Source organism: Dinoponera quadriceps, unplaced genomic scaffold (assembly GCF_001313825.1).
Source record: "Dinoponera quadriceps isolate SergipeBrazil2010 unplaced genomic scaffold, ASM131382v1 scaffold2982, whole genome shotgun sequence".
Classification (NCBI taxonomy): domain Eukaryota; kingdom Metazoa; phylum Arthropoda; class Insecta; order Hymenoptera; family Formicidae; genus Dinoponera; species Dinoponera quadriceps.
This window is the reverse complement of record NW_014557404.1, coordinates 147,180-165,209: the sequence shown is the minus strand read 5'-3', so window position 1 is coordinate 165,209 and position 18,030 is coordinate 147,180. Positions and strand designations below refer to the sequence as shown.

General features: G+C 47.8%; 1 protein-coding gene across 4 annotated transcripts in view; it reads left to right on the top strand.

Moving 5' to 3' along the window:
* Positions 1-18,030, top strand: part of LOC106749075 (nesprin-1) — a 127,008-nt gene that overhangs the window by 81,803 nt on the left and 27,175 nt on the right. For all 4 annotated transcript variants that reach the window (XM_014628143.1, XM_014628145.1, XM_014628144.1 and 1 more), the window contains 5 exons: positions 264-6,227; positions 8,049-8,159; positions 9,170-9,475; positions 9,672-9,806; positions 11,276-17,622. In XM_014628143.1, the coding sequence (XP_014483629.1) occupies positions 264-6,227; positions 8,049-8,159; positions 9,170-9,475; positions 9,672-9,806; positions 11,276-17,622 (12,863 nt within the window). The remainder of the gene's footprint in view (positions 1-263; positions 6,228-8,048; positions 8,160-9,169; positions 9,476-9,671; positions 9,807-11,275; positions 17,623-18,030) is intronic.

Genomic DNA, 18,030 nt, shown 5'->3' with positions numbered 1-18,030 from the left:
AAGAGAGAGGCGAAGATTGAAGTTTTGAGCAAAACGGTCCTACTAGAAGTTGAAAAGGAAGGTAAAGAGTCTGAAAAGATGGGAAAAATCGAACAACAAAAAGAAGAGATAGAAAAGGAAGAAAATAAAGAATTTGAAAAGACAGAAAAGATCGAACAGCAGAAAAAAGAAATAGAAAGGATAGAGACGAAGATTAAAATGTTTAGCAAATCAGTCCCAGAAGTTGAAAAAGAAATAGAAANATCGAACAGCGGAAAGAAGAAATAGAAAAAGAAGAGGCGAAAATTGAAATTTTTAGCAAAACAGTCCTACCAGAAGTTGAAAAAGAAGATGAAGAGTCTGAAAAAGCGGAAAAGATCGAACAGCAAAAAGGAGAAATAGAGAAGAGAGAGGCGAAGATTGAAGTTTTGAGCAAAACGGTCCTACCAGAAGTTGAAATAGAAGGTAAAGAGTCGGAAAAGATCGAACAGCAAAAGGAAGAAATAGAAAAGGAAGAAGATAAAGAATTTGAGAAGACGGAAAAAATCGAACAGCGGAAAGAAGAAATAGAAAAAGAAGAGACGAAAATTGAAATTTTTAGCAAAACAGTCCTACCAGAAGTTGAAAAAGAAGATGAAGAGTCTGAAAAGGCGGAAAAGATCGAACAGCAAAAAGGAGAAATAGAGAAGAGAGAGGCGAAGATTGAAGTTTTGAGCAAAACGGTCCTACTAGAAGTTGAAAAGGAAGGTAAAGAGTCTGAAAAGATGGGAAAAATCGAACAACAAAAAGAAGAGATAGAAAAGGAAGAAAATAAAGAATTTGAAAAGACAGAAAAGATCGAACAGCAGAAAAAAGAAATAGAAAGGATAGAGACGAAGATTAAAATGTTTAGCAAATCAGTCCCAGAAGTTGAAAAAGAAATAGAAAGGAAAGAGGCGAAGATTGAAATGTTTAGCAAATCAGTACCAGAAGTTGAAAAAGAAGATGAAGAGTCTGAAAAGACGGAAAAGATCGAACAACAAAAAGAAGAAATACAAGAAAAAGAGGCGAAGATTGAAGTTTTGAGCAAAACAGTCCTGCCAAAAGTTGAAAAAGAAAATAAAGAGTCTGAAAAGATGGAAAGGATCGAACAGCAAAAAGATAAGTTGGAGAAGGAAGAAGATAAAGAATCTGAAAAAACGGAAAAGGTCGAACAGCAAAAAGAAGAAATAGAAAAGGAAGAGGCGAAAATCGAAGTATTGAGCAAAACGGTCCTACCAGAAGTAGAAAAGAAAGAAGATAAAGTGTCTGAAAAGACGGAAAAGATCGAACAGCAAAAAGAAGAGATAGAAAAGGAAGAAGTCAAGATTGAAGTTTTGAGCAAAACGGTTCTACCAGAAGTTGAGAAAGAAGATAAAGAGTCTGAAAAAATGGAAAAGATCGAACAGCAAAAAGAACAAATAGAAAAGGAAGAAGATAAAAAGACGGAAAAGATCGAACAGCAAAAAGAAAAAATAGGAAAGGAAAAGGCGAAGATTGAAGTTCTGAACGAAGCAGTCCTATCAGAAGTTGAAAAAGAAGACAAAGAGTTTGAAAAGATGGAAAAGATCGAACAGCAAAAAGAAAGGGTAGAAAAGGAAGAGATGAAGATTGAAGTTTTGAGCAAAACGGTTCTACCGGAAATTGCCGTGAAAGATGAATACCTTGCCGGTATAAAAGATATACAAACTGCGACTTTGGTGGATAACGAGAAACATATCGAAAAGACGAAAACTCAACCGAAGAAGAAGAAAGAATCGAAGCATACGAAAGACGCGAAAACTAAAGATCAGACGAAGTCTAAAGCAGGACCCAAGAAACAGAATGAGGTAGATATGAAACCGGCTGTCATCGAAAGCGACTCATTGCCGACAAAATATGCCTCGGAGGAAATTAATGTCAAAGCAGCAGATGTCGAGATAAAGGAAACGGAAAAACCATTGATAGCGGACAAACAACAGACCGAGGAATCGAAACCTCTTTCAGAAGAACCTACGTTGAAACAAAAGGAGCTTAATACGGTGGAAGAAGTACCCGAGAAACCGTCGGTGAAACATGAGGAGGCTAAGTCGAAATCTGGAAAGAAAGCTAAAAAGCAAAGTGAGAAATCCGAGGCGGTCCAAGAAAAATTAGCAAAAGGCGACGATAAATTAGACAATGTTTCTTCCAAAGATTGGGTTAAAGAGATCGAGTCAGATGTAGTTGAGGTATCGCCGGTCGTACAGAAACAACAAGAACCGAAGGAAGATATACCTAAATACGACAGTCGATTAAACCCAAACGCCAAATCGTGGGCGGCCATCGTTGGCACGAAGGGTGCGACGGAAACGGCTACAGTTCCCGAAGACGATTCTTTGAGTATTCAAACACCCGCTGTTGTCAGTCAAGATACAATTGACAGTGCCCCAAGTGTCGTCGAGGAACGTCAAACTTCAGACGAGCGCGATTCGCGCGAAATTCCGTCGAAATCAGAGACGCACGTGACTTCGAAAAAACACATGAACCAAAGTGTCATCGAAGAATCGAAAGTGGCAGTGGCGGAAGAGGTTGCCAAGCCGGTCGCAGAGAAACCCGCCGAATCGCCGGAGCAATTCAAGGAAGGAAGCAAATCTTACGCGCAAGTCGCAGCCTCTTCCCGACGAACCTCTCCTCAGGTATTTCAGGAGGAAACGTATCTGATCAAACCCGTTCCGTTGAAGTCCGATCATAAAGTAATCGATGTGAGAATACCCGCTCCCGACGAACCGTGTAGGGATGCGGAGGAATTGCCAGGTCCTGCGGAACAACAGGAGATTTTGCCGATCAATGAGACGACGGTGCAGCAAACCGCTGATCATGAGACAATTATCGCGGAATTCACTCCCCAAAACGAGTCGGTTCCTTGGGTAGAAGAGGTCGAGGAAGAAACATCGATCGTTTCTTCTGACTCTCACCGCGCTGCAGACTCGAGAGATGCTAATATTTCGTGTGCGAAGCCGGATACAAGTACATGGGCCGCGATAGTTGGTAAGAAATCCGTGGAATCGCCTGAAATTAACAACGCCCCTAGTCTCGAACAAGTTTCCCGTAAACCGGATCAAAGTGTCGAACTGAAGTCTCCGACGCATGTTCAGATTTACGTGGAAGAGGTTCCCGAGCAAGAATCTGTAGAGAAGTTAGTTCAAGTAGACGAACAAGGTTTCGTGGAGTTCCTTAATCGAAAGGAATTGCGCTCCAGACGGTCCAGATCGCGTTCCCGAGGAGATAAGCGGGACGACGGACGTGTGACCGTGGAAGCTTCAGATTTGGTCAAAGATAAGGAGACGAAAACAGATGCGGAATCGCAAAGCGGTGAAAATATCGCAGCCAAGGGAGAGGTTGGGGATGAGAATAAGCAGCTAGTATGGGAACAGGAGAACGAACAGAAACAAGTGGACGAACTGACGGAAGTCGTTAAAAAGGAAAATGTTCCGAAAGAAATCGTCAAACCGACCAAGAGCAAAGATAAGACCAAGCAGAAGAAAGATTTGAACGAACGTAAGAAAGACGAACGTAAAAAGGACAAGAAACAAAGTGAGGAGATTAGCGAGATGCAGAGTGACGAAGGTAAAATTCTGCAAGAAATCAGATCAGAACAAGATGAAACGCCTAAAGACAGGAAGGCTAAGTCCAAGAAGAATAAGTCTAGCAAGGACTCGGTGAGACAACAACCCGAAATGAAAGCACAGAAAGAATTAAAGAACGTTAAGGAAACGATAAAAGAGGAATCGAAACCTGTAAACGAGAGCGAAACTCCTGAGGGGATTCAAGCGGAAAATATCGTGATTGAAAGTCAAGAGTCTAACACTATTGAGGATCAAATAATGAAAGAAACACAATTAATTACTGATACAGACAATATTCAAGAGATTAAGATTAAGGATGCAGAGACACTTCCGACTATGGAGAAAAACAGTACTACGAAGTCTAAAAAAAAATCGAAGAATAAGAAGGGAAAAGTTGCGTCCGAACAACCGATCGAAAATGCACCTGACACAGGGAAGAAGGTGGTAGATGAAAATTTGGAGAAGAAAATGGAATCTCCAGTGGAGATGAAACCAGACGACGAAGTAAAAGTAAAACCGGAAGAAGGAATTACTACGGACGTAACTCACGACGTACCTGCGAGTTCAGAAAAAAAAGAAGCTTCAACAGAGAAGATTAGCAATCAGGAAAATATTGAACAGATTGTATTCGATAAAATTACAGAACAGGAAAGCGTCGAACAAAAGAAAACGGCGTTGGACGTGCCTGAAAATACCGGCGAACTTAAAGAATCACACGTGGAAAATGTGGGGGAAAACGTGACGGAACAGAAAGAAATTCCCAAACTGTCGAAAGCGGAGAAGCGGAAGCAGAAGAAGAAAGCGAAAGCTTCGTCGCGAAACGAGGTAACTGAAAAGAAAGAAATCGAACCTGCTGAAGAGGACTTTGTTCATAGAAAGTCTGCCGATTCACTTAGCGAGACAAACATTGCTGAAGTAATTAAAGTCGAGGAAATAGTTAAATCAACAGATGAAACCGTAGATACTACGTCATCGGAGGCTAAAATAGGCGTTGCATCGGAATTAAAGAAAGACCATGAGTCGACAACTGAAATACAGGTCGTACAAATGGAGGAACCTGAGAAATCTACGGAGAAATCAGAAGCAGAAACTGCAACTGTAACTGAAGATGAAACGTCTCTTCCGCAAGTAACTTCGATTGCGGATAAGCAGAAACAAAAGAGCAAATCGAAATCGAAAAAGGGAAAACAGCAACAAGACGATAAAGTCAAGTCAAGTCAGGAAGATCTTGCGACGAGTATACTTACGGCGGATTCCAAAGAGATTGAATCTTCGCCAATTATAGAAAATGCTGAAACCTTAAGCTCCTCCAAAGACGTAGTAACACCCGATAGTCGGCAGGATGAGGAAGCAAACGTTGGAGATCGAAAAGTAGACAGCGAGCCGACTGAAATTTTGCAATCTCTAGAAGACAAGACCGACACAAACGATCCGCCTGTAACGACCGAAGTAACCAAACCAGAAGACACGAAGGAACCGGAACCACTTGTATCTTCCCCAGAGAAAGAAATAAACGAAGAACCGATAGCAATCGACGTTGACGAAAACGTATCGGCGGACGAAGGCAAGATGGATCGAACAAATACATCCAATCCAGGTGACGAAATCTCCACACAAGTGGAGTCATCGAGTGACTCGACTGGCACGGTCATAAAGCATTCTCCGTCGTTGGACGAGCTATCCTTCATCGCCCAACGGTCCTTCGACAACGAGGACAAGCGCGTCGCAAGTGCCGAGCAAGAAAGTCCAGGCTCCGATCTTTTGGGTGCACTTCCCAAGTCCAAGGTACAGTTCTACATTGCGGACGAGATCCTGGTCCTGAAACCCGAGAAACGCAAAGGGAACGTCTCCCCGCCGGAGAGCTTCCTGCAGAAACGACGCGACGACTTCTACAGCTCGCGGTTCCTCTCCATCGACGGTGGCTTTTGGCCCGACAAGCGACCCTATCACGAAGCCGAGCGCGATCACTTCGAAAATTTAGCCTTGAGCACGAAAAAGAGCCTCCCGCGAGTCGATTCCGACGACCGTCACCGTCCGCGGGACGACGACCGCGACAATTCGGGCGGCGGCGGTGGTGGTAGATCGCGGGATCCCTGCGACAATTCGCGCTCCCTCCTGGGCGCGCCCCAGACGGAGCGCATGGTGGCCGACTTGCCGGGTGGCATTTGTAGCTGGAGCGACTATAGTACTTACCTGTCGAGCGAGAGCGAGCGGACTGTAGATCCGGACGGCCCGACGGCGCTCGGCACGGTCGAGGATCCAACGATCGACTCGGGTTTGTCCTTGGATTACTCCTCGCCGAGCGACGTTCAGTCACCTCCCGACCTCCTCCCCCCTCTCCCGCCGTCGTCCTCCTCCTCCCCAGCTGAGCATCCGCAGACCGAGTCGCGCACGGAGTCACCCGTAGACGCTGAAGTAAGCCCGAGGGAAGAATATCCTGCGCTCTCTTCGAGCATCCTCCAAAGTCCCGATCATCATCCCAGCACTGGTACCCAGTCGTCGACCCTCGCCCATCTTCGTCCACAATCCAAACTGCATTTAGGTAGAGAAACGAGGGAGGAATCCGTGCAACGGTGCAGCCCGAACGGGGTGGCGGAAAGTGAGACGGCCGAAGGCGAGGCTGAAAGATGGATACGCAGGATCCAGGTGCGACCAACGTCATTGCCAGTGCTCGGTCTTGTTCTAGTTCGAGTTTGATCAAGTCCACCGCCACATATTTATATATATACATGCATATGTATATATACCTGTTGTTATTTAGTTATATCTGGATTGGTTTACCCCTCTGGTTTTACCTCTCTCTCTCTCTCTCTCTCTCTCTGTCTTTCATATTTTATTTTTCTTTCTTCCATTTTCTGTAACGACTACGTTTTCGTTTTTGTTCTGTATTCGATACTTGAGTGTGTGCAATTTTCTTATGCCGCAACTCGTCGGTTGCGACGGTGTGCGTACATATGTTGCTGCTCTGTTGCTGTCTCCCTCTCCTACATATGTTGCTATTATCGAGTATTTGTTATTACGTAAGCCCCCGCTCTAATCCACGGTAACACAAACGGTCGTGACGTAGTTAATCCTCTGTCTCCCGATGGCACAACACACGGATTTAATTAGCGTAGCGGATTGATCCTCGCCGTTCGCGCATGACACGGCGATGTTGCGATCGGCTCTTTGTAAAGTGCAGTTCGCATTACTTGCATGCACACGCCCGCTTCTTCAAGTATGCGCCCCTCCCCTCCCCCCCGTGTACGAGACATCCAGTAAGCCGTGAGGAATCGTCGTTTTACCGGACATCCTGTATCGCTCCTCGCTTCTTTTTGCCCATTGCGCGTACTCTACTAAGATGTTGCAATTTCGCTGTCGTTACACGTGTAGTTTTTAGTACTCGGAATTGGTAATGATAGACGAGTGAAACAATCGCTATCGGATATCGCAGCAAAACCACTTGTAGAGAACGATAACGAGTCGTCAGCACAGTTAACACGCAGGAAATGAAAGTTAATACGCAAAGCAATTCCCAACATCCTCTCGACATCTCGTTGCTGGCAACTTTACGTGACAGGTCTTTGCATTCGAATTTGTTAGCAAAGTGTCCCAGAACTTGTCGAGATTTTGCATGACTTGTTATTGTCCCCCGTCATTGATCACTTGCGCTGGCGACTGATCGCCTGCCAAATCGTTCATATACTGAGAAAAAAGACTTAAAAATTTACTTGTGAAATGTAAGATTTATTTTGCAGAAATAAACGTTTATTTAAATACGGCAAAATACAATTTTATTTCTAGCAAATAAACGAATTAATAAGAAAACTGAGGTATATATTTCACAAAAATGTATATTCCATCGTCACGGTTAAATTTTTTTCTAATCAATAAATATCGAAGAATATGCCATGAGAAAAATTTACATCGCAAAATTTCAACTTCTTCTTCTCAGTGTAAAATTCCTTAGTAGATGTTCGGAAAAAAGATATATTGTAACACATTGCCCATGTAGCGCAAATATTCAAAAGACATTCTAGGAACGTCTTGGAGATATTCGAATATTCCTGGGATGTCCCTAGAATGTCTACTGGACATTTGTACTACATGGGAGATGACACAGCGACATTGTAGCGTCTTAAGACAGGTCTTAAGACATATTACTCGCATCGTTCCAGTGCAAGTGATTAAAAGCTATTTTCCCGTGTGTAGCAACGAGCGTTTGTACAAACTCCCGTAACAGATGATGTTGATGAAGTACACGCGACATCGTCGAGTGCCTTCGTCAAAGATGTATTTCACAGTGTGCTGTCTCGTAACCCCGCCCCAAACAAGCACTTTACCTTACAGGTGTTCTAAGAATGTCCGACGCTAAACATGTTAAAAGTCGCAGCGTGAAGGTCGAGTGGACCCCGTCGTGTGCATGGCTGAGATAATAACAAGCTTCATTGTCGACGTCGAAGTCGCTAATGGGCACTTGTGTTTCAGGACAACGTCAAGGAAGGTCTCGCTTCTTTGCAAGTGAGACTTGCTTGTTCCGAGGGAACGATGGGTTACTTACCTCAGGATAACATAGAGTCCATGCTGTCGTCCCTTATGGTAAGTGCGCCTAACCGAAAAAGGAAGAAAATAAGAATGAAAATTGAGAGTCCGAAAGAATAAGAAAATGAAGTTTCGACAAATTCTATCAACCTCTAACGATAAGGTCGGATGCGACCCCACACCTCATTTTCTATAAGCGCGTGATATTATTTAATATTAAATAATATCCTAGGCATATTCTTAGAATATCAGACGTAATATTCTAATAATATTTTAGTAATATTATTTAATATTAAGTAATATTTCTGGAATATTTATGGTCCACTCCTAATAATATAAAAAAAATAATATTATTTAATGTTATTGTAATATTATATATTTTTTTAATATTCAACTTTATATATACATATAATATATATAATTTTTTATTTTATTTATTTCAAATGTATTGCAATACCAATTGTTTTATTATATAAATAAAGTCGAAAGGATTTTGTGTAAAAATACGTTTTATACTAAAAACAATTATACACACACATACATTTCTATATTATTATTATTTTATTTTTTTAATATTCTAAAAATATTTTTATACTATGCCAAGAATATTATGTGAAGTGGATATATAATAACAGTAGAACATTTCTATAATATTAAAAAATATTACATAACATTCTTAGAATATTATAAGAATATTATTTGAATATTTATATAATATTTGAGGAATATTATGCGCTTATTGGGTTTACGATTTTTTGATCACCCCTCGTATTTTATTTTACAACATGAACGCGCTGTTTCTCTTTTTAATGAATGTTCCACGTTATTACCATGTTATTTACTTCTTTCACCCCTTTTGTACATTGATAACATGAAAAATGAACAGAACAAAGTATGGGATCGGGTCCAACCTCCCTTTCCTGGATACGTTGAAAATCCATCTTGCCGTTAAAGAGTTAATTACACGTCAATCGTCACTCATTCCAACCATATCGTCGTGCGGAGAAGCACGTCAGCGGCCGATCGATTTGTCGTAAAATCGAGCGTCTTCTTTTTACCTGCTTTAGACTGTATTGGCGGAGCTTCACACCTACGAGGAGCCTGCAGCACAACTTCAAGAGCAATTACGCGAGATACCTGCCGACGTCGAGTCTCAAAGGCTGTCGTTGGCTTTGACGGGATTTCAAACGCGCGTTGCCGCCCTTCTCGATCAAGCGGAACAGGGGAAAGCAGCTCTCGAACAGGCGTTAGAAAGCCGGGGGAGGCGCGAGCAGGAGATTGGAGCCTACAGGTTGTTCCTCGACGAGACGGATACTTGGCTGAAAAGCGTCGTATCGGAAATGCATGAGCAACATTCGCTCAACACCAACAAGGTCTGTTGGATCGCTCGTCCCACTTGTCGGCCTAACTAATTATGATATCTTCAGTCGATAATACCGTAGTAGTTTTAGTACCACCGAATTTAGAACGCAAATATGCGCAATACCATAGAGATCTAACTCGATCAATACGTTACTCTGTTCCACTATGGCGAAGTAATACCGATCTCTCGCTTGCCGCAACGAGCAGGCTTTGCAGGACGAATTAATGAGCCGCGCGAGTCGAGTGTCAGAGCTCGAGTCGCTTCCGGAGGTAAGCGGACTGGCGACGACGCTGAAGGAAGCCCTCTTGGACGTAATCGGTCGTCTCCAGCAAAAGCAGCAGGTACCCCACGCTTACCTGGGCTCGGGAGCTTTCGCAAACTTCACACTTCTTCGTGCCTCGGTCGCTTTAAAATAGTATTAAAGGGTACAGAGGGATGAAAAAAATCGATTCTCGCCTTTCGAATCTTGCCGGAGCTTCGCGCCGTATCGAGAGAGAAAAAATGGAAGGCTTGCCAGTTGCCGGTTTATTACAAAGCTAGCGGCTTTGTAGGACGGATATTAAATGTTATACGGATAGATAGGTTCAATGATAGACCGTTAATTAACAGTCGTTAATTAACAGTAAAATCGAATCAACTTTCCGGTCGTGCGCGCCGAACTGGTTTACCTTTTGCTCGAGTATGTCAGAAATATGTTTCCGGTATGATAATATACCGGGGGACAATAAATACTCGTTTGAATTAGAAACAACACACTGAGCGCTTTGTAATAGGCGGCAAATGAGTATTCACGCAATTACGCTCGCGATACCGCCCATCGATCGCCCTTCATCGTCGAGCTTAAACAATTTCTTTTGCACGCTTACGGACATGGGTAGTTTGATTGGTAGCAAGCATTTTATTCTGGATACATATCTTTCGTTTTTCTCTCCGCTCTTCTCACCGTCTCGTCGCTGCAAGGCCACATGCGCTTCTCATCATTCACGCATCTTTTCATTTCATTATAGATACCACGCACCGTATTATTTTCTTATTATTAGCTCACTGTACATTATTATTTATATATATATATATATATATATACATCATGATTGTTATGTATTTTCGTTTACCTTAAGGTGATGGATGTAATATAGGCACTGCATGTAATTAAGGAATGTTAATACAACACACATTTGCTGTAATACTTCATATATACATATATATATATGTATAATTAAAGGATTCTTACATTAATATCCTGTCCCTTTATTCCCTGTCGTTAATTGTTTAATTGTAATAGTTATGTATCGTACTATCATAGCGAGATGTCAATAATAAATAGTCATGTCGGCGTAAATAATGACCTCTAAAGAAGTATGCGATATTCCGCCCGTTAATGTCCCATAAACATAATACTCACCTCGATATTACAGTTTTGTAACGTAACAACGTGTCGATAGAGCTAAAACAATTCCACCGGGAGGAGTTCGTAGCGAGGATCGTCGGAAAGATTTGCTGTCCTTATGCGAACGATCGTTAATGACTCGCGCATAATCTCAAGGAAAGAACTAAAATCGGCGAACTCCGAGGTGTGCTGCTCTCTGTTTTAACTTCCGTTCCAGTTTACTTAATAAAGAAAAGGACGAATTGCCAAACTAATATTTACCACATTTATCGCTCACAAGACGAGTAGTCGGCAGTAACAATGACGCATTTCTCATCCCGACTGTAGAACGCAAGCGCACAGATTTAATAATCACACGAACCGCTTGAATACGTCGCGAGTATGTGCCAGGGCATGTTCTCAAGGCGATTGTTATCCTCGTAGGAGATCTGCGATGAAGAGGCACAGGCCGACGACGACGAGTCGACGGAAAGAGACAATGCTACTCTAGACGAAGCGCCTTCGATTCATTCCTCGGAAGGCGGTCCGCCGTCCTTGGCTGACGTCTCCCTACAGACAGGTCAAAGTTTACTGATCGACGACGTGGTCGAGAAGAAAGTGTCGCAGCTGACGAAACAGACGTCCACGACGCAGATGCCGTCGACGACGACGTGCCACTCGTTGACGACGCAGACGACGCAGGCTCCGCTGCCGAGCGAGAGCGCTCAGAAACAGGAGGCCATAAAGGTCCTGAAAACCACCAAGGGCGATCACGACGTGATCGAGATAGCGACGAAGTACGTGCCGCCGAGTTCCGCCGAGGAGGTGGCGCACCGGGAGCAAACGAGCGTTCTGCCCGGCGAGGACATCGTCGTCGACATGAAGTACCAGGACGCGAAGAAGACCGACAGCGCGACGAGCGAGCTGAATATCGTCCACGCGGCGCCGCAATCCTTCGAGACGGTCCTGGTCGAGCCGGACGACGTCACCACCGAGGTGGTCGTCGATGCCGACGGCACCAAGAGGATCATCGTGAGGAAACTGCGACGCACTACGGTCACCAGCAGGCAAACCACTCAGCAACGCGTGTCGACGCTGTCGACAGCGCTCGGGGACGCGCCGCCGATGATGCAGGCGTTCTCGGAGGCCGCGATGAGGGATCAGCAGGTGACCGTGACCAAGACCAGGCCGGACGGCACCATCGAGACCACTACTAGGCAGATTTACGGCGGCAGAGTCACCACGGCCGCGCCCACCGAAGGGATCAACGTGGAGGAGTACGAGTCGGAGCCGCGCTACACGCACATGGTTACGCAAGGTCAGATCGGAGACATCAGATGTCAAAGCCCGGTCGAGGAGGAGATCCTGATGGAGGGCGGTGAATACCAGACGAGGACGTCAAGCGTTCACGCCGTGGTGCAGCAGGTCACCAGGCGAGTAATCAAGAGGACGCGCAGGATCATTCGGAAGGTCACCATCATAGACGGCAAAGAGACCACCACCGAGGAGGTGATCGAGGAGCCCGAGGAGGTGGAGATCGACGAGCAGGACATACCGCATATCAGTATCAACGTGGTGAAGAGCGAAGATCAGAAGACTATAGTCCCAAGGGAGAGGTCGATCGAGAGTAAGGAGGAACAGAGTGAAGCGACGAGACCCGAGATACCGACGGAACCTTGCGCTCCCGGTAGTCCGATGCAGGGACCGTTCTTCGGGCCGTTCGCTAAGGACATGGTGACCACGCATCGAATCGCAACCGAGAAGACGAAAACACCAACGATGATCATGACGAAAGGCGACGATGTCGTGGGAGTCGAAACGCTGAATATCGAGAATCAAACGAAGGAAAGCGCGGCATTGCGGAAATCTACGGTAGAATCAGCGGACTCGAAGGCAGAAGCGACGGATACCAAGGTAGAGTCGCCGGAGTCTGCAGGAGGAGAAACGTCTCCGAAAGTAGTAGAAGTGTCGCGAGCCGAGAGTCCGCTTACCGTTCAGGCCGACGAGGGTGCTTCCCTAGCACGAGAAGATGAAAGCGCATCGCCGAGAAAAACAGAGGCAACGGGGAAACGCGAATACGAGTTCCCCATCGAGGTAAATGGCGTAGGTACACCCACGGTCGCTAGTCAAGCGCTGATCGATGCTGAACGGATGTCCGACGTTTTGCAGACCCCCGCCGAAGGCGACTCGGTTAGCTCGACACAAGCGGAATCTATAAAATCCCCGTTAGAGCCGGCCGTAACGGATGACGAACCGGTGGTCACCAAGGCTACTTGTAAGTCTGACGATGCACAAGTAAAGAGCGAAACACCCAGTATCGAGCTAGAGAATGGCACGGTAGAAGTAGAAACGCACCATGACGATAGCAGCACCATCATAGAGGCCGGTAAAGATGTCGATGTATTGACTATCGTTGTGTTAGAGGAAGAGATTGGGGGGAAGGATAAGCCGGAAATGTCAGAGAAAGACGCACTGTACGAACCGGCCGAGAGCAAAGAGGAAGACACGATCGTGACGACGGCACCTCAAAGATCGGAGCCGCAGGATGAATCTACCGTTCCGCCGAGTCGACCGGATACCGTTGAGCCCGATGAATCCGTAGAGAGAACTGTCTCGAGAACAAAGGACATGGGAACACCTCTGAGAGAACCGGAAGTATCGTCGGAATTGTTCATAGGGCAAGAGGAGGACGATTCTAAGGACGAAGCATTCAAGCCGGAGTACAAGCCGGTATTCCACAAGGTCGAGATATCCCTGTCGGTGCGCAAGGAGGACGAAGAGGCGGAGCCTTTGGTGTCCGTCAAAACTCGGGCGGAGAGGCCGGAGATTGCCCCGTATCGCATCGTCAAGGAAGACGTGGACATCAGCCTTCCAGCGGACACGGAGAGGACAGAGGTGATACACGACAAGATCGTGCAGACCAGCGCCTTTCTCACAGCCGAAAAGGAAACGGAGACTTCGCGGCGACACTCGGTGTCGACCGGCGAGAAGGAGATCGACGTTCGCATCGAATCGTCGGAGAAGAGCAAGTCGGACACCGCGAGCCACAAGAGCCGGAAAAAGAAACGGCACAAGAGCAAGCCGGAAGAGAAGCTCTCGGAGAGGCCTGTGGAGACGGAATCCAGCACCTCGATCGCTACGTCGGTCGCCGAGTCCATGGAGATCAGCATCCCCTCGTCCGGCTCGTCCAAGCACGCTAGCGAGCAGCCGCAGCCGGACGTTGCTGAGATCATGAGGTCCGTCGCCGAATCGTCCCTGAGCTTGGACGATCGCGTCGTACCGGAAGACAACGGGTACCAGCCGGACGATAAAACGATGGACGAGTCGTCGGTCGCGCCGGAGGACGAGGACGGCGCGAAGAAGAAGCGGAAGAGGAAGAAGAAGCAGAGGCAAAAGGTGCGCTTAACTCGAGACGATGAGCTGACTCAGGTGCCCAAATCCAGCAGTGACGATGCCGCGTTCACGGACGACAGTCTTCCCCTGGAGGTCCCCAAGTTGGAGAAAATGACCGAGGAAGATAAGACGGAGGAAGACGCCGCGATAGAGGGTGATGTCGAAACGGTGGAAGAGGATAAGACGGAGGAGGTTGAAATCGAGGCGAGCCCGCGGGAGGAGAGTATCGTCGTGCGCAAAGTTGCGCTGGACGACGCGGATACTCAAACCAGCGTGGAGACGCGCGATGCGTCAACCGCGCTCACCCCGAAAGCCGAGGAGGAGAGCCTCTCCGCATTCGCGCAAACGTCTCCCGAGCCGGTGCCGCTGACTCTCGAAGAGGAGATTCAGACGGCCAGAACCGAGGAGGCTCATATCGAGACGCAAACGACCCTGGAAGCCGGCCTCGACTTCAGCGCGCAGACCGTCGCGGAGGAGACGCCGGAGGTCGAAGATTCCGGCGTGCAGACCGCGACGCCCACGGCGACGCTGATGGAGGAACTCGCGGTGCAGACCAGCCCGGTCGAAGACGCCCCGCCTCTCGCGAAGGAGACAGAAGACTCCCAGGCGCAGACAGTCGAAATCGACATCCTCTCCACGGAAATGCAGACCTCGCCCGTCGAAATGGTTCCCATGATAGCGACCGAGACTCAAACGGCGACGAACGCCGTGACGGAAGTTGAGCAGCAAACCACGCCGTCACCGGTGGAGGAGGAAGTCGCGCTGCAGGAGACCGGCGTGCAAACGTCGACTCCCGAAGTACCGGAGTCTCTGGAGAAGGACATGCAGACGAGCCTGCCGTCCAGTCCGGAGCAGCCGGACGTCTCGCACATGGACACTCAGACGATCGCAGTTCCGGAGGCGCCGGCCGAAACTACGGAGACTCAGACGACGCCCGAGGAGAGCCCCCGGCAGGTGGAGCTGCAGGAGACCGAGATGCAAACGAAATCGCCTGAACCGACCATGGAGACGACGATGCAGACGAGCCCGGTGACCGTCAGCCCGGAGTCCACGCAGGTGTGCGAGGAATCCGCGCAAACCAGCATCGAAGAGGCGAGGCGGACCACGGAGGAAGAGTCGCAGACCAGTTCGCCGGAGAAAACTCAGACCCTCGATAGTTCGGTGCAGATCGAGACGGTGGAGTTGATACCGCAGGTCGAGGAAAGCGTGCAGAGTATCCCCGAGACGTGCGAGATCAGCGCGCAGACGTCGCCGAAGGTAGAGGAACGAACGATCGAGACAGCGTCAGTGTCTCAGCAGACGGCGGAGGTATCGACGCACACCGTCGAGGTATCCACCGAGGATCTCGAGGCAGAGACGGCCGAAGTGGTAGAGGTCCCGGATGCGACCATCGTGATGGAGCCAGTCCCCTCGCAGGAGGCGGAGAAGGAAGAAGTGGTGTCTACGAAATTATTCGAAACTCCAGCAGCACCTGATGTACAAGTACCAGAAACTGCAAGGCTCGTAGAGGAGGTGGAAGAAGCGGAAGCTGCGGGCGACGAGCCGGTCCCGCCGACGACGACCGTTGGTCTCCCGGCGGAGGTTCCGGAAAGCGCCGAAGAAACTGCGAGGACCCTAGAGGAGGTGGAAGAAGCGGAAGTTGCGACTGACGAGCCGGAATCGGTCCAGCCGACGACGACCGCTGGTCTACCCACGGAGGTTCCGGAGAGCGCCGGAGAAACGGAAGCGCCCGTCGAGGAGGAGACGGGAGACCGACTTCCTGAATTATCCTCAGCGAGAGATAGTCCGAAGCCAGCGGAGGCTGGCGCGAGGGCGAAGGGATCTACGGCGTCCTCGATATCGGAAAAGGACTCTACCCCGGAGACGTCGTTCGAGATCCACGTTCAGGCAACCATAGAACTATTCGCCAGCGACACCCTCGACAGCGCTGCGTCCGGCAGTAAAGAATCGCCCGATACCTCCCGGGAGACCACGATCACCGAGGATCTCAACAACGACGCGGGAGTTACGGAGCAGGATGGTAAGGTGAAGCGGCAGAGGAGGAAAAGGAAGCACAAGACCATGGAGATCAGTCTGCCGAGCAAGTCCGAGCTGGACTCCATATTCGGGCAGGCCCAGATCGAGACCCAAGATACCACTTTGAAGCTCTCCTACAGCGACGTTGCCAAGAAGAACGCCGGCAGGCGAAGGTCCCCGGTAGGAGACGTTCTGGACGACATCTTGGACGACGTGACGTCCGAGCATGCCTCTAAGACGGCGCCCCAGCCTGGGGCGGACTCGAAGTCGCGGTATACCGCGTCGAGAACTGTGATAGAGAGCACGAAGAGAGATGAGGAAGGCATTCAAAGCACACCAGATGTTTCAACTACCTCGATAACAGTACCTACATCGACGATCGATCAGTTCGCGATCGACTCGAGTCGCAACATTCCAGAAGCAGAAGTACCTGAAGTGCGAATGCCTTTCGTGCTTGGTAGAGCACCGGCGATAGAGCCGTTGCTGATACCGGACCAGCAGAAATTGCCGGAAGCGGCGCTTGCGCGATCATCGCCCGAGCCGATGGACACCACCGAAGAACCGTTGACGCCCGTGGAAGTCGAGCAACCTATCCTGAGTAAGAATCAAGCCGCCAAACCGTCGCGGACGGAGATTAAGACCTACGCTGAGGTGATATCCGAGTCGCTCAAGCAATCCGCGCCACCTAGCCTGACCGGCGTCGAAAGATATGAGGAGTCGCAATTGTGGAAAGAATCCTCGCCTCACGCATTGTCCGCGACCTTCCTTCTGAAGGAGTCTATGGAGTACGGCGTGAAGCCGCAACACCAGGCGGCGCAAACGATACAAGCCACTAGACTGATCAACGATCGGGTGAAAAGTCTGCAGAACGCCAACGAGTCGGGTCACCTGGCCAACATCCTGCACATCGCGCATCTGGAGGAGGTCACTACGGAGAGGCTCGCGGAGGAACGCTCGTCGGACGTTCGCAGGGAGTTGGCGCACTTGAGGAACGCCATCGAAGAGAACGACGTGGTGGTCGTCGAAGAGACACTCGTCACCGTCGTCGAGACGATCTCGACCTGGCTGGAGACCATCGAGTATCGAATCTTGCTGAACAGAAATTGCCCGAGCGGGCCTTCGCACGAAGACGCCAGGACGTTCGTCGAGCTGAAGGACGAAGTGAACCACGTGAAGGAAAGTATCCGTGAACTCGACAATATCTGGGAGCAAGTGGAGCCGAGCTACCCGGAGGAGGAGAGGGAGAGATTGCAGGAATGCGTGGACGCTCTCGAGCATCAGGTGAAGATCATCGAGCACGTCACCGCCGACGGGGAGAAGTACGCGAGCAGCCAGCTCGCGAGATGGGACGACTTCCTCAATGGCGTGAACAATGTGTACAGGTAAGATATCGTGCGAAAGTATCGATAAGCAATGTATTTCCCAGTAAGCAAGAAACGTTAAATCAATCTTTTAAAACTCTGATCTTATAAACGTTTCGATGTAATATTTTATAAATGTCTTGAAACTGTTACTTGATAATATTATATTTTTTTAATATTAAAATTATGGTGTAGAAACATGATTTTTAATGCTTCCGTCAAATATTGTCAACAATAACGTAGCATACAACATTAAGAACTACGTATTTGAAAACGTTACATGTTATAAAATATCGTTATAGTAACGTTGTGTTAATGATTTCTTGTTTACTGAGTTGACATGACTCTTCCGAAATAATATAATAATTTTGTCGTTATTAATTTTTTCCACGTAAGTATTCAATTGTTTATTAAAATAATTTTACAATT